Here is a 16,449-nt window from a genome sequence, read left to right as displayed (position 1 = left end):
TAGACATTGAGGTCTAGCTTGGCCACAGAAGCTCACCAATTGATCAATCAGGTTATCTCCACAAAATCTACTTTGCAGGGCTGTAGTTGGCAAGATAAAACTGAGTTTCTGTATGATTTTTGAACTCATGAAGGAAATATGAGGCACAAAGTCAACAAACAGTAGTAGTCATATGACAGCCGTTTGGTGTAATGGCTAAGGCAGACATGTCAAACACAAGGCCCAGGGGCCGGATGCAGCCCAGGAAGTGGTTTCATGTGGCCCGCGAAGCCATCCTGGAAACAGTGAGGGAACAGCCCCCGCTGCCTTGGCCCTGGCTCAGGCCGGCCGGGAGCCAATGTATAATTTTGTGGTGGCCATCTATGCTGAAACACATTCAGTCTTAGTCCACAAGGCCATCCGGAAACACTGAGGAACCAGCCCCTGCTGCGTTGGCCCCACCCCCTGGGTGCATGCTGGGGAGGTGTCACCCTTTGTGAGAAATGAAGAAATGCACCATGCCTTGACGCTTGCCTCGGTCTCACCCTCTTCTGCCAGAGACCCTCAGATCTGTCCCACTCCTGACCCACAGGCACTCTTGACGCGAACGATGTAGAGCTGGCCATGCCCACCCAGTAGGCCACACCCACTCCATCCACACCCACCCAGTAGGCCGCATCCACCCTAGCCACACCCACCCGGCCCCCCAAGGGGAACCGCAATGCTGATGCAGCCCTCAATGAAATTGAGTTTGACACCCCTGGGCTAAGGCATCAGGTTAGAAACTGGGAGCCTACGAGTTTTGCCTTAGGCCCAAAGCCAGGAGGATGACCCTGGGTTAGTCACTTTCTCTCTGCCCTAGGAAAGACACAATGGCAAGAAAACTGCAGGGACTTGTTCCAGCAGTCTCCAAGAATCTAATATGATTGAACAGAAGGAAAATAAGTAGTCATATATTAAATAATATAGAGATCTATAATAATATGTAGTAGAAGCAATAATACAACATAACCAAATCAGCAATTTGAACAGAACTTGAGCCAAAGCCTTTCTTGACTGCATTTTATTACAGCTTAAGATGGGTATTACTACAAAAGAAATAATCCTGGAATGATGGATTTGCAAGGCAAGCAGCCAGTTCCTACTTAACTGGCAATTGGAGAGCCAAGCAGAAAGGAATTGGAGCCAAACCATAAAATACACACCAAATGTGCAATGCCATCCTTACTGCTTTGAGTGGATAAACTACTGTCTTAAGCTTTAATTTGTTCAAACTTCTAATTCACTTTGGCCATTCCTCTAGTTTTCTATTTCCTTCATACTGGCTTCCCCTACCATTTTTAATAATGACTACCGTGCATTTAACCACTTGATTTTATCCCAGGTAATTTTCTCTCCCTCTGTCATCTTCATAACAGCTTTTGCTCTTCAACAAAATAATCAAATCTGATTTATTCACATATTTGGTTTTTCCTCAATCTTATCAAAGGAATTATCTGCAGTTATTGAGGTCTGAGTTCATTCTGGGTACCCAGAAGAAGGGCCTGGGAAAGCAATACCTAACCAGAAGAGCAAGTAATTTTGACCATAGTCTTAGCTATAGTTTCTTTTCATTCCAACTTTACTTCTGTAGCTGCTTGTTTTAACCTGGATAAATTATGTGATATTAGCTATGGATTTTCATGGGGACTGAAAAAAAGTAGTACTGCTACAGAATTATTTGCATCTCCAAATCCTTTCAATTCAACCATTGTGGCCAAGCCTGGGGATGATGAAAGCAGAAGACCCACAACTTCTGTAAAAACCACTCATTTACTACGGCATCCCTGCTTTAGAATAGCACACTGACACGAGAGCACAATTTATGATTTTTCCTGTTTCCATAATTTATCACAGATCTCATTTCAGATAAAACAAGTAACTTTGTTTAATTTAAAATGGGAGCAGAAGCCTATGATCCCTTTATGAAAATAAATTGGTCTAATAATGGTTAACATGAAGATCTAAATCCAAGTCTCACTCCGACTCATCTTAATATGAAACTGCACTGTCACAATAGAATCACATATGGCATTGTACATTTCTTGAATAGGCAAAACTTGTGGTAGTAATCATCCAGAAAGGATTGGTGATAAAATGGCTATTTTTAAAGGAATTATTTTGTGTTTGTGTATGCCTTCAAATCAAGTCTTGACTTTGGTGATCTGCATGCAGATCTTTGCAATATTTTTGTAAGAGGTTTGCACTTGCCTTCTTCCTAAGGCTGAGAGAGAGACTAGCCCAAGATCACCTAGCTAGCTTTGGATCAAGGGTAGACTAGACCTTATGGTCTCCCAGTTTTTAGTCTGGAGGCATAACCACTAAAACCAACTTGGGTCTCTAATAAACTCCAAGCAACTTTAAACATATTTAATGACATGCAGACCTTTGGTGTGGTTGCATTAAAAAAATCCATAAGGTTTCAGTGTAAATAAAACATACAAAAATTAATATTTCATAGAGTCAACTTTGCAAAGCTGTTCATGCCAAAATCTCAATCTCTTCCATCACAAATAGTGTTTCTTGTTCTACCTTTTTTTCCCCACTGTGTTCAAAAATTTATTTCAAATTATTTTTCTTGGTGTTTCCATTATTGGAGGTAGCAAAAGCTGATACTGTTGCGGTTTTCTACAACACATCTTTCCTTTATTCTGAAAAAAATCCAGAGTTTATTCATTATATATATTTATCTTAGGACATAACTGAGAGATGGAAATCCAGGAAGATTTGCAGACCACTAGAAAGAGGTTTATACAGTGAAAAACACATCTCTTGGTCATCATAATTAGTGAAGTGCAAGAACATCATAAAAAGATAACTGAAATCAACTTCTTCTAAACAAGAGTCTTTGATAACAGTTCCTCTCGCCAAATTGAAAGGGAAATGATAGGCAGGAAAAACACAGATGGAACTTATTGCTTTGGAAGACTGATTTGTAGTCTTAGAGATGCCAGACATTATGGCAGTTGCCATGCTATTGCAGAATGAAGATCCAAGTCAACCATCCTTTGCTCTAGAAGAGTCCATGCCATTATGTCCCCCTTCCTTTCTTTCCATTCCCCCAGAACATTCAGTCAACATTATATGGCTTCAAATTATGTCTTGTCTGTATTCAGCTGTTTTGCTAGTTTTCCGAGATAAGCAGGAAGGGATTAATTTTTTAAAAAAAATATTGTAAAAATTGAGGACTTCCAAATCAGCAGACTCCTCTCTTTGATGGGGCATGGCTCATGCTGTTTTGCTTCATAAGCAATATCAATCACACAATGATAAAACTAAAGGAAAGAAGAAATGACACACATCCTACATACCAGTTATGATATTCAAATCTTACTACAGAAGACCAAGTAATGGTTCACAATTTAGAGGAAAATGCCCATGACAAATTGCAACAAAGATATAGTAATGAGTATGGATATCCAACGCCTCTCAGCTACCTGAACTAACATTATGATAGAAGCAGTTCATAAAATTATGCCGATGAAAAGATTCACATTTTCTTCTGGCATAAAAAGAGTAAACATTGTGGGGATTCCTACTTAAATAAGCGATACATAGATAGATAGATAGATAGATAGATAGATAGATAGATAGATAGATAGATAGATAGACAGATAGACAGACAGACAGACAGAAGTATTTTTTTTAAAAAAAAGTAGTCAAGATTTTACACCTAGAAATAAAATACAAATAAATCTGCAATTATAAACTCTCAGGTAGTATACAAATAAACAATTTCCAAGTAATGAAATGATAGGCTTTCTATGAAACTTTATGGTTGAGAAAAACAAAACAGCAGAGTTTCTGAGCTCAGAAAACAAGCATCCATTCAAATGATATGAAATAAAATGATAATGTTATACAAACGTGTGAGATGTTGGGTACTCAGATCAAAAGCACTGCATAACACATACTGAAAATAAAGTCAATTATTTTTAAATTAAGGTATGCTCTAGATTTTCATAACTGACTAGAGGAATGTATTGTATATTGATTTTTGAGAGTTTCCTCCATTTTGAATAGTAGACTTCATATCATATTTAAAATATCCTTCTGTTCTATTAAAAGGTGCTTAAAACAGTTACACACTATAAGCACCTTAGAAAAAAGGACAAATCTCTGTTAGCTTACTATCAGTTTTAAATTATTGTTCAAATTAACAATAAAAAAAGTCCAAAGTTACCGTTTTCTTTGTTGCTTAATATCAATAGGCTTGTTAATAGCATAGGGTGATCCATGAATGAAGGCACTTCGAAACCTAGCCACTTTCTCCAGAGTTAGGTGTTCACAGCTGGATGGTAAACTCATTTTATCCAGGTAGCAGCTATTTTATATAGGTATATATATAAAATATATAAGCTAACAAATAAAAGGGAACATTCCTAGGAAAGCTGTTAAAAAAATAATTTCTGGGCACAGAGATTCAGCTCCAAGGTACAGCTCAGGTATACTTTTGCACTTTGCTAGTCCAAAGAAGTTTAAAAAAAAAAAAATCCCGATCTCTTTAGCTGCTCTGTTCACCCTGGAGCAGCAACAGCCACTTACAGCCATTCAGAGTCAGATTTGCAGTCAAATACTGGAACAAATAAACTGGAAAGCTTCGGAGGAGTTTAGCTCCATCTCCCCCCACCCCCCAACCAACAGCCACTGAGCACAGTTTGATCAGCTGCAAATTCAGTCTCTAAAAACTCACTCCCTGCAATTACAGTGCAGCAATTGGTGGCTGAGATGGACTATTTATACGCAGATGACGTTCGTCCTAATGAAAGAGAGCTTGCTTATTCATATTCCTGGTGTTTTTTTTCTTTGCAAGTACCTTAACAAAGCATTTGCAAACTCAGACTAGTTTCATATGCATATGAAAATAACAGCTAACATTAAAAATTAAGCATGTGCATTATTGGAATTGCTTTCTATATCTAGCACGTGCAGAGCCTATATCTTTTCTTTCCCACATACACACTGTGGGAGGGTGTCAAAAACTAGGATCAGACAACTGTGGTTCCCTGTAATATGCATAATATATATGAGCAAAACAGGTTTTATAGGTAACTCATGTCATTTAGGGTTGAAATGTTTCATCTAAACTTTTAACATATACCTGCTTCCAATATTGTGCAGACCAAAACAACTGCATTTTTCCTACCTGGTCTAATTCTGTTTAGTATAAGGCAATTTCTTTTTACCATTCATTTCAATGAAGAAGAGAACTGGGAGCAGGATGATAGAGAATAATTTATTTCACTAAGAAGTGGCAAAAGTGTGTGTGTGTGTGTGTGTGTGTGTGTGTGTGTGTGTGTGTGTGTGTGTGGAGGAGAAAGAGACTTTTATTATTGACTTTTATCATCATTTCTCCACATTCTTTTGTCCTTTCAGGCTAGAAAGACTCCAGTGTGAAATCCTCCTGCAGGTCTTTTTCTGATTGGGAACATGGAGACTTCAAAATGATAGAAAGTTGTGGAACAAAAAACAAAAACCCACTAGAATCCATACCCTCAACCAATTGCTAAAGCTCAAAAACAGAAATGTGAAAGAAATTTGCAAGCATCTTGAAAATAAATTAGAAAAGCAGCTTCAATTCATTTGAAAAATTTCAAAATTTGAAAAATCTGACAGCTTCAATTATAAAATTTAGAGATTTTATAATCTCTAAATGTATTTGCAGTGTTAAAGAGTTTAATAAGTTATCTGCTAGCAAATTAGGAACAAAATACCCAGTTAAATAAAAGAAGAAAAAAGCCTCTGATTTTAAGTCTTTAAGTAAGGTTCTGCATTGGTAGTGGGTGACCTCTGATCACAGAGTTACAAGGACCCTGATTCTTTTTTATAGTTGCCTCAAGGCCTCTTCTGATTCTTTAAGAAGAGACTGGATAGCCATTTGTCTAAAATGATATAGGGTCTCCTGCTTGTGCAGGGGCTTAGACTAGAAGACCTCCAAGATCCCTTCCAACTGTGCTATTCTATTGATCTTTAAGGCAAGATGTATATTACACTACAGTACACTGTGAATCTAAACCCAATAAAGCAATCTCATCACACAATGCCATTCTCTAAAAAACCAAAATCCCACTTCTGCTCATGTGTGTAATTATGAATTTTATGTCACCATCCCATATTTTGTGACCTACAATCCAGCTGGGAAAATCTCTTCAGATACACTCCTCTCACCATTTTGCTAGCATCTTTTCACTGATATCAGCATTTTCCCAATGATCCAGCAATCTCTCCCATTTCTATTCAGTACTGCTGTCAATCTTCTTGGCCAAGCACTCAATTTGAACTGTTTTGTGAAATTTATATGCTATATTCAGTAAGAGAGCCAGTTTGATGTAGTTGTTAAGGACCAGACAAGAACCCAGGAATCTCTGAGTTGTAGTCCCACTTTAGATATGAAACCAGCTGGATGACTTTGTGCCAGTCTCTCTCTTGGTTCTAGGAAGAAGGAAAGGGAAAACTCCTTATAAAAATGTTGCCTACAAAATTGCAGGAACATGACCATGTAGTCTCTAGGAGTTGAGACTGACTCAGCATACACACACATAAAAACAATTTAGGATAGAATGACAAAATATGAAAATATGATTTTTAAAAAAACATGTAGCAATTGGTTTAGGCGAACTGTATCTAACTTGCAGATAAAACTCCTGGTTTTACATCCCTTCTGAATTAAGGGTGTCCTCAACAATTAAGGTGTGGCCCATCTCTACTTTACATGATAAGAAGCCTCTGGGCAGCTGTAATTATTAACAGTACAATAACTGCTTCAATAGGCCAGTAGGAAAGATTGAGTTCACAAGCAGTGATAGCATTTGGAAAAAGTTGTAGTTATTAACGGTAGGTGCCAGTAGCAGCTACAGGTATTTTTATAGTCAACAGGAGCAGTGTAATTTTTTTTAATTAAAAGTTTTATAAATTTAATACAATATAAACCCCTCCCACCCCATCCCCCCATCCCCCACTTCCCAGAGCTGATTACAGGGTAACAAATAAACAAACATAATCTAACTAACATTAACCAACTATACTATCAATCAAAACCATAACACACTTTAACTCCTTTTCAAAACAAATGTTAACAAATTATAAACTCAAATAATAATATAATTAAAACTATTAATAATTATCTAAAATCTACTCATAAGCAAGATAATACTTTTCAGTTTCATATCTCTTTTGAATGTAATCAATCCATCTTCTCCAAACCATAATATATTTTTCTTGTGAATGATCCTTTAAGTAGGTGGAGATTTTTGCCATTTCTGCTAAATTAGACACCTTAAGTATCCATTCTTCCATAGTAGGCAGAGAGTTTTTCTTCCAATACTGCCCCACTAATAATTTTGCAGCTGTTATAAGATTCAACATCAAGTTGATTTCTTTAACATCAAAATCAGGAGCAGTGTAAATTTTAATTTGCAAATTATCTCAAATCACAATCGTATATGTTTGATTTACTTTCTCCAGGGTAAAAAGGTAGAGTGTGGTGATTTTAAAGTATGAAGGTGTCATCTTTTTTCTGGGGGTGACAAATTAACAAATATACAGATTCATTACAATTTACCAGTTCTTACTTTCATGACATATATTTTATACTGTTGTATCTATTTGGAGACATTATTAATAAAGATCTCTTTTTTTTGAGAACAGGGTAATTAAAAACTTGTTTGCCTTCAGATAATGTAAAATAAAACTCAATAAATCCCAATTACCCTGCCCAAAATATAAATATGACACCAAATTGCCTATCTGTATTGTTGTTGTTTTAGGTTGGCCATGTGTTTATAAGCAGTTTCAGGCTTGTAAAACTGTGGTAGTGAGAGGTTCCAATAGAAGAGAACATTTGTAGCTCAGGTTTGAGCTGTGGGGTCCATGGTGCTCTCTGAGCTTGATTATTTTCTTACAGATGTTTCGTAACAAAATTAGGTGACAGGCATCAGTCCAGTGGAGCAAACCCACTAGCACTGATGATATTACCTAACTGGGTATGAAAATGTCTGCAAGAAAACAACCAAGGTCAGGGAGCACTAGGAGCCATAGTGAAAGTTAATTATAGGTAATATCATTAGAGATACAAGTTTATATCTGTAAGCAAAAATACTTTATTGCTTTCTTTCCTATGTTTATTTTATATTCTTAGTACCACTTTGACTATTTTTGATAAACTTAATTTTCTATTTTTATTACTTATAAAAGATAATTAAAATTATTTATATATATATATATATATATATATATATATATATATATATATATATATATATATATGTGTGTGTGTGTGTAGGTCTTTGGTTGTTCGGGTTTTTCTCCCGCGTAAAATTGGAAGTGTCTTGGCGACGTTTCGACAAAGTCCCATTCGTCATCTTCAGGCTGGTGTTTTCAGCTTCGTGCTTCAAGCAGCTTCGTGCTGCTTGAAGCACGAAGCTGAAAACACCAGCCTGAAGATGACGAATGGGACTTTGTCGAAACGTCGCCAAGACACTTCCAATTTTACGCGGGAGAAAACCCGAACAACCAAAGACCTACATACAAACACCCGCGAAAACCTCAGAAAACAAATATATATATATATATATATATATATATATATATATATATATATATATATATATAAAAAAAGTTGTCTATTCTGAATGGTTAGCTATGGTTCTGAAATCATACCAATTACTTAATTAACTTGCCGAAAGTACAAGTGAAAGAGACTAAGTATCATGTCACTGTTCAAATGTGTACCTTCATCTTGAAGAAATGTAGGGTAGAAAAGTTAATAATTTTTATTTAACTTAGTTATCACAAAAATAAAAATAAGAAAATGAAACCCCAAATATTATACAGAATGTAACTTTTAAGGATATTGCAAATCAGTTCCCAAACTGGGAAAAAAAATAAAAACTAGCATGAATTCTACTTGCAACTGTATTTTCTTATAAGTGTCTATGCTAGTTTAAAATCTCCACTACAAAAAACAAACAAACGAAAAAAAAAAACCCTGAAGTGAGATTCCATATTCAGCTTAGCAGGTTTATGAGTTGATGTTCCGATTCAGTTAGCAAAGTACTGTTAAGCCTGAGAAGCAATAGGATACTGAACTCTTTGTGATGGAAAATCTGAACAGAGATTTTAAACTCTGTATCTTCCAACAGCCCTAAATCAAATGGAAAGGATGGCTATAGCTCTGAAGATACTTTTGGGACTTACAAAAAGAACACTATTTCAAACTACTTAAAGCCATATCAATTTATTTGCCTGTTGTTTCCTTTACTACTTTTGCTGCAAATGGATTTTACATATTGGGACCCATATAAGCAAAACTGTTTTATTAGTCCTATATCAAGGATGCATCAAGTGCATATAGTTCAGGCCATGGTTTTCCCAGTTGCAATGTATGGCTGTGAAAGTTGGACCATAAGAAAGGCTGAGCGCCAAAGAATTGAGGCCTTTGAACTATGGTGCTGGAGAAGACTCCTGCGAGTCCCTTGGACTGCAAGGCGTTCAAACCGGTCAGTCCTAGAAGAGATCAACCCCGACTGCTCTTTAGAAGGCCAGATCCTGAAGTTGAAACTCAAATACTTTGGCCACCTAATGAGAAGGAAGGACTCACTGGAGAAGGGCCTAATGCTGGGAAAGATTGAGGGCAATAGAAGAAGGGGACGACAGAGAATGAGATGGCTGGATGGAGTCACTGAAGCAGTAGGTGTGAACTTAAATGGACTCCAGAAGATGGTAGAGGACAGGAAGACCTGGAGGAACGTTGTCCATGGGGTCGCGATGGGTCGGACACAACTTCGCAATTAACAACAACAACATCAAGGATGCCTTATGTTTTTCCCCAGCCAAGGGGCATCTGTGGCTCTTTTATGATATATGAAAAAGTATGCAGGAGTTAAAGAAAGAAAAGGGTGGGCTAAAGTTGATCTAATTTTCTCTTAAATTATATTGAATCAACTAAATGTGGGTTGTCAAATTTCATGTGATACATCTATATAGCTCAGCCCTTCAAACATTTAAATTCTTCCGTGGCATCCACTGGGGCACAACGAGCATGGACAGTGGGAGGAGACAGCAGACTAATGTAAGCAATGTCATGGCATTATAATGCAAGCACCATTATTTTCTAGGTGCAAAGTAATATCGCAGGCATGTAAAGCGATATAGCTTTAACACAATGCCACTTTTATCATTCTGACAAAAGCAGCAGAATTCTGTGGCTCCTTATTCAGGAATTGGTTTACTCATCAGAAGGCTAATAGACATCCCTGTGCAAGAATAGTCGCATTATTGCAAACATGACTGAGGCTGTAGATATACAGATTTGTCCGCTGTGGTACTGAGAATTAAAGCCCACTTTTGGCTCCTGAGTTTAAATTCTAGGGTTTTTTTTCCTCCAACTTTCTGAGTCAAGGGATACTTGGTCAATCTCTTGATAGTTTTGTCAGACATCTGAAAGAATTTCTGATTCTTATCTTGACAACTTAATTTATTACTTAATATTATCTGAATTTTGTAATTTATTCATATTGATAACTATGATCAGCAGCTACTCTGTCTTTTTGTATTGTTTTGTCATTTTCATTTCTGAAAATTGAAGGTTTGTCTACATATAAACTCTTCTTTTCATTAATGTATGTGAAATTATGTTGGTTTATGTAATGGTCTGTGGAAATAATCTTGGGAAACAGGAGGAGAAAGAGCCACATACTAGGCCATGGGGAGACAAGAGATATGTCAGCCAACAGTTGGAATGGAGATGTGGGAAACATCTCAAAAGGAATCCTTCCTAGTTCTCTGGAAAGTAAAGGCAAGAACAGGAACATACAAAATTGGTTTCAGCCCTTCAGAACCCTGGTGGTGCAATGGTTAAAATGCAGTATTGCAGGCTAATTCTACCGACTGCCAGCAGTTCGATTCTCACCAGCTCAAGGTTGACTCAGCCTTCCATCCTTCTGAAGTTGGTAAAATGAGGATCCAGATTTTGGGGGCAATACGCTAACTCTGTAAAATGCTTAGAGAGGGCCTTAAAGCATTGTGAAGTGGTATATAAGTCTAAGTGCTATTGCTATTGCTATTCAAAGAAGTCCAGACAAGAAATCAAAACAAAGACTATTTAATACTACCTTTATTGTAGGGTTGCAGTAAGAGAGTTTTGCAAGTCTGAAAGCACTTTCCCCCCTTCATCACCATTACTTTTCAGAAAACTAGGAAGAGTCTTTTCTGAAACACTTCCCACATGTCCAGTCCTTCTGTGAGCTGACATAGTCTCACTGTTGCCTAAGCTGCAGCACTTCTTCTCTTGTTTCCCAGTCATTCTCAGTGATCATTACAGATTTTTTTGCTTCAACATAATGCAGTTCATTTATACATAATGACACAGACTCACATTTGACATTTTCCCAGTATGAAAGATCCTTCTGAAGCTTTTCACAATTCCATTGTGTTTCTATGACTCTTGATGTGATGTTACTCTAAAGCATAACATTAATTCACACTTCACTGCATTTGGATCCAGATATAATCAGGCTGTGCAAGAAGTCCCATTGTAATTAATAGTGTTAACTAATCATGACTAACTAAAATCCCTTTCATTCCTATAAGTACACTTCAGGTACCTTTAATTTTGAATCTAAAGAAAAAGTGTACAAGCACCAGACTTAATCAGCAGATGCCTGACTTCTCATGTGCTTTTGTGATATGTCTATATTATCTGCTTTCTGTTGTTTAGGCAGTTCTTGTTCCATAAGAGAAACCATAAGTTTAATTCCATAATTAATCTTTAATAAGAATTTTTTTCAATTTAATAGTCTACTAAATTACTCTTGTAGGCAAGGATATCAGAAAACTATTGTATTTGACGTAGCATTTTTGGCCAAGATGTTTAGTTTCTTAAGTTCTTTTGAATTAGGCACGAGCACATTCTGCACTGAAAGCTGCAAAGTTAAGGATTCACTTAACTTTGGGGCATTTAAATGTTTGGAGAACAGTAATTTCATCTGGGACACTCAGAAGACTTTTTAGATCTCATTTCCCCTCAATGAATTAATGGTGTGCATTTGTGTACATCCATTTTATAGTTAACAATTGGGTAGATTGGTAGTGCTGGGTAAAAATGTTTTTCAGTTTCTATTTCTGTTTCTATCATGGATATATCTAGTCACGATTCATTTTTCATCTAACAACCAGCCTAACAGGCTTCCTACTTCTAATGAATTCTAAAAATGTCTTTATCAGTGGTTTTAAGCATTACGCTCTTCAATTTATTTTTGCATCCAGCCTTTGCTTGAAAATAATTTAAGACTAACAAGAAAGGCCCTGTCAATCTAAAGTTCTGCTTTTCTCACTGATTACTTCTACCAAAATAGATTCAAATGCTACCCATGGAAAATTAAAACATACACGCTTGTTGACCTAGGTGACCAATGGCTTGCATGTTTTACATAGCAAAAAGTGTCAGTCTAGTCTTGTTGGAGTGATAAATATGCTTAATATTATGTGACCTATTTTGACAAAGAAACTGATATACTTACTGGACAAGTGCAATATTTTTCATACTGGTCACAGCTGTTCCATTAAAGTTCCTCATAAACCTTTTACTATCTGCTAAGCTCAACAACAGGAAAATTTTAATGTGAGAAATTTGATGAAGGGTATGGTTTCCATTAGGTAATCTGAGAAGGATTTTTTTGTTGATATTACATTTTGAATTTAATAGTGATTGCGCATAATAAAGTTATTAAGATTTTCCTTTTCCTCCACAAAGAAATTACCTTTATGACTGTATATAGATTAAGGTATAGCTTTGATTATTTCTTAAATTTCATACATAGATATAAATGTCCTTAATAGTATTAAAAACACGAATCCCGGGTATACACATAATGTGAAATAAAATAAGGTGATAGCCAGTATAAAATCATAAACCCGAATGTTCACTCTACAAAACCTTTTTTTTTGTGTAGATTAAACATTTGTGTTTATGATTTTATCCTGGTGGTCACCTTATTTTATTTCACATTAAAGATATAAATGTAGGTAAAAAAGAGAATTTGTGGGGGAGGGAGGGAGACCGTTGACAAGATAACTGTTTCAGAAGAAAAGGCTCAAAAGTCAGATTTTGAAAAATGTTGGCCACTGTGTATACAATTACACATTAAAATACATGCAAACATATTGCTGCAGCTTTGTGGCAGAACAATTGTGTTTATTCATTTTTTTCTAAGGGGATATCAGGTGTACCTATCAACTGTTGTTGCTAAGTTTAGAAAACTAAGGTTGTTGCACAAATGTTGCTTATTGCATAGGCAAAATAAAGACATTTTAGAAATGTTAGGTCAGTGGCATCTATTATTAATGTATACCTAACTTGTGGCTCATAGTGTATCAACTATTGAAAATTAAATTTGCATTCTCTGTGGAGACTGGCTATTTCATTTTTAAATATGCATATCTCCCCCCTATCACCTTCCATAGAATTACTTCCTAATTTAGGAGAATTGGATATGTATAGGAACAAAATATGCATGCATTTATTTGCACATTATAGATTTCACAACTAACAATTTATAGCTAGAAACTGTTATTTCTTCTTAATAATCCTGTCTCAACTACCCAGATTCCAGGAAGATTAATTATAAAAGAAAAGAACTTCCACTCCATATATTTATTTTTAAAAAATATACCCCAGATAACTAACATTGAAGAAAATAGATAATTTCAGGATAGTTATTTAAAAATGCAATCCTATGCATATTTATTTAGACATAAGTTGCAGGGAATCCAATAACTGTGCTTTTTCCCAATGTAGAACTATTGAGATTTATTGATCAAGGGATTCTCTTAGCTATACTTCAAATAAAAGTAAATCATTCTGGAGACAACCACTGCACAAACTTACCTGACATCTGGATAGACATAACTAGAATTAAACTATAGAACAACAGACTTCTGGTCCTGCATGCAATGCAGCAGTTGAGGGATTCAGGACTCCGTGCCCTCCAGCTGAGTTTCTTCCTGTTAAGGGACCCTAAATGGGCTAGAAGCTGCCCCGGAGAGGTGGCAATGAAGGAAGGAAGTCCCAGGGACCTCAGAGAGATGGCGGTCGACCTGATTGGTCCAAGAGAAGCCTTCTAGAAACCAACAGGAGAAAGGCTAGTTTAACTTCAGAGTCTAGCCCACGCTGCAAGCAACTGGAGTCAAAAGCACTATTTTAAGCTGATCGTAAACAGTGTGCTTGAATCTGGGTAAGAACATCGATTTTCTTTATCCTACCTATCAATTTTCCTGAAGGGGAGAAAAAAATTCCCAAGAAGAAAAAAAAAAAAACCCTCCGAAAGTGAAGGAGGGGAGGTTTGTCCCACCCTTTTGCTAACAGAAGCGGCAAATTGAACCTTTTATGGAGGGCTAAACTTTGAAAAATGAACCAGTGCTGACACCTACTGGTGGATGAGGATTATGACAGTTATGGCTTGCATATAGAACAGTGGTTCTCAACCTGTGGGTCGGGACCCCATTTGGGGTCGAACGACCATTTCATGGGGGTTGCCAAACAACGCAGTCTGCCATTTTTCCCCCCTTTCCCTTAGCTGTGCTACTCCCTTTTATTCTATTGGCTTTTGAAAGCCAATAGAATAGACTCTCTTGAATAGAGTCTAATTCTATTGGCTTTCAAAAGCCAATAGGAATTGTCCAGGCTGTCTCTGCCCTGCTGAGCCTGCCAAAAGTCCCATTCTGCAAACGGTGCTGCGCCAGTTGAGTAGTCCTTGACTTACGACCAGTTGAGTAGTCCTCGATTTACAACCGGTTGGGGGTCGCGGCATTAAAAAGGTTGAGAACCACTGATATAGAACGTGGTAAAATCTAGAAAAAAAAAACTAATCTCTACTTGTGACCTTCAAAGCTTTAACAACAGAAAACAGCTGTGACAAAAAAGAAAATAATCTGGCCTGTAGATAAAGTGAAACTTACAAACTTTAGGGAACAAAAAAAGAACTTTTTTGAACTCTCTGGATTACAAGTATATAGTCAATTCTGATCTCAAAGCTATTTCTGGGGGGGGGATCTGGATTCTTGGTCATCATGGAAAATCAGAGATTTATAGAAAGAACTTATCAAGAAAAAATACTTTTCAAAAGGAGACATATGATATGTTGCAACTAATGCAAATAACAATGGCTTCAAACCACAAAGAAATCCAAAATAACTTTGAAAATATAAATCAACTCATCTCCAATTCCATTTTATACAAAAAAAAAAAAAAATCCCAGGAAAATATAACAGAGAAGGAACAGATAAAACAGACAACTAAACATAAATTTGAGGATAGAGACTTAAAGATGGAACTCTACAAAACAAAGAAGTATGATTTAATTCAAGTGGGAAAAAATTACAAGAAATACTGGACTTGGAAAAGACAACCTACATTTCAATACTACAAAATAAACTTTAGGATAAGAAAAAAGATTGGATATAACAGACTGCAGAGATGCCAGGGAAAACACTAGAGCTGGAGAGACAAAAAATGACAAGAGAAGCAGAGAGAAAAAGAAGGGAAAAGATTCTCAATAAAAATGAGTGGGCAAATGCCTCTAATAAAGATACTGTACTTGACTTACTTTTTACCTCTACAGTAACATCTATAAGAATAAGGAAAGATTTTTTGACCCAACATAACATATTGATTAAGGCAAAAGAAAAAGGCTAAAGTGAAAATTAAGAAAATAGATGATGGGGCATATCAAAGAGAATATTTGAAAAAGAAATACTTATTCGAAAATGGTTAAAGAAATAGAAAAATTTTGGATATGAATTTGACTTTAAAAGGGAGGAGCCCCTCAAATAATATAGTGCTTTCTTTTTCTTTCTCCTTTTTATTTTATTGTTGGATACAAGTAATATAAAAGAGTTGGAATGGTCTATATAAAGGAAATGTTTTAGATATCTAAAGGTGATTGACTTTAAGAAAATTATAAATGGATAAAAAATGGTTTGACTAAGAGTTAAAAGACTAGAGGATTAGGTTTATTAAAGGGAGTATTCTAAGATTAAATACATTTTCAATTATGGTAAAAAAGAATGAAAATATTTTGGAAATAAATATGTGTTAGCTTATAGGAAATAGGGATTTTAAGTAGTACATTATCTTTTTATTTTATTTCTTTTCTTATTTTCATCCTTCTTTCTTTTTGTAGTCTTATTTATTCTTAAGAAAGGTAAAAGTATTGGGTTGGTTTACATGAGAAAAAATAAATTTAAATATTTAAATGTAATTAATTCTGAGAAAATCTTAACCAGTAAAAATGTTTAGAACACTGTGGGAAAAACAAATGTAAACAAGAACTGTAAATAGGGCATATGATGAGACAACCAGAATGATTAGATAGAAAAGGAATACTATATTGTTGTGATTATTATTTGTATATTAGAAAATTTTTATACTTAATT

At 35.8% G+C, this 16,449-nt stretch overlaps 1 protein-coding gene across 12 annotated transcripts in view; it reads right to left on the bottom strand.

Moving 5' to 3' along the window:
• PDE4D (phosphodiesterase 4D) overlaps positions 1 to 16,449 on the bottom strand; it is a 693,804-nt gene that overhangs the window by 205,348 nt on the left and 472,007 nt on the right. Inside the window, exon 1 of one of the 12 annotated variants that reach the window (XM_039320094.1) lies at positions 4,202 to 5,280. The exons of the other annotated variants lie outside the window; for them this stretch is intronic. Within the exon in view, the coding sequence (XP_039176028.1) occupies positions 4,202 to 4,326 (125 nt within the window). The 5' untranslated portion in view covers positions 4,327 to 5,280. Of the gene's footprint in view, positions 1 to 4,201; positions 5,281 to 16,449 lie in introns of those variants that run through there. 12 annotated transcript variants of the gene reach the window in all.

The sequence above is a fragment of the Crotalus tigris genome, unplaced genomic scaffold (genome assembly GCF_016545835.1).
Source record: "Crotalus tigris isolate CLP2741 ecotype Arizona unplaced genomic scaffold, ASM1654583v1 scf7180000017604.1628558, whole genome shotgun sequence".
Classification (NCBI taxonomy): Eukaryota; Metazoa; Chordata; class Lepidosauria; order Squamata; family Viperidae; genus Crotalus; species Crotalus tigris.
Note: the sequence above shows the minus strand (reverse complement) of the source record. Positions and strands in the feature narration are given on the sequence as shown.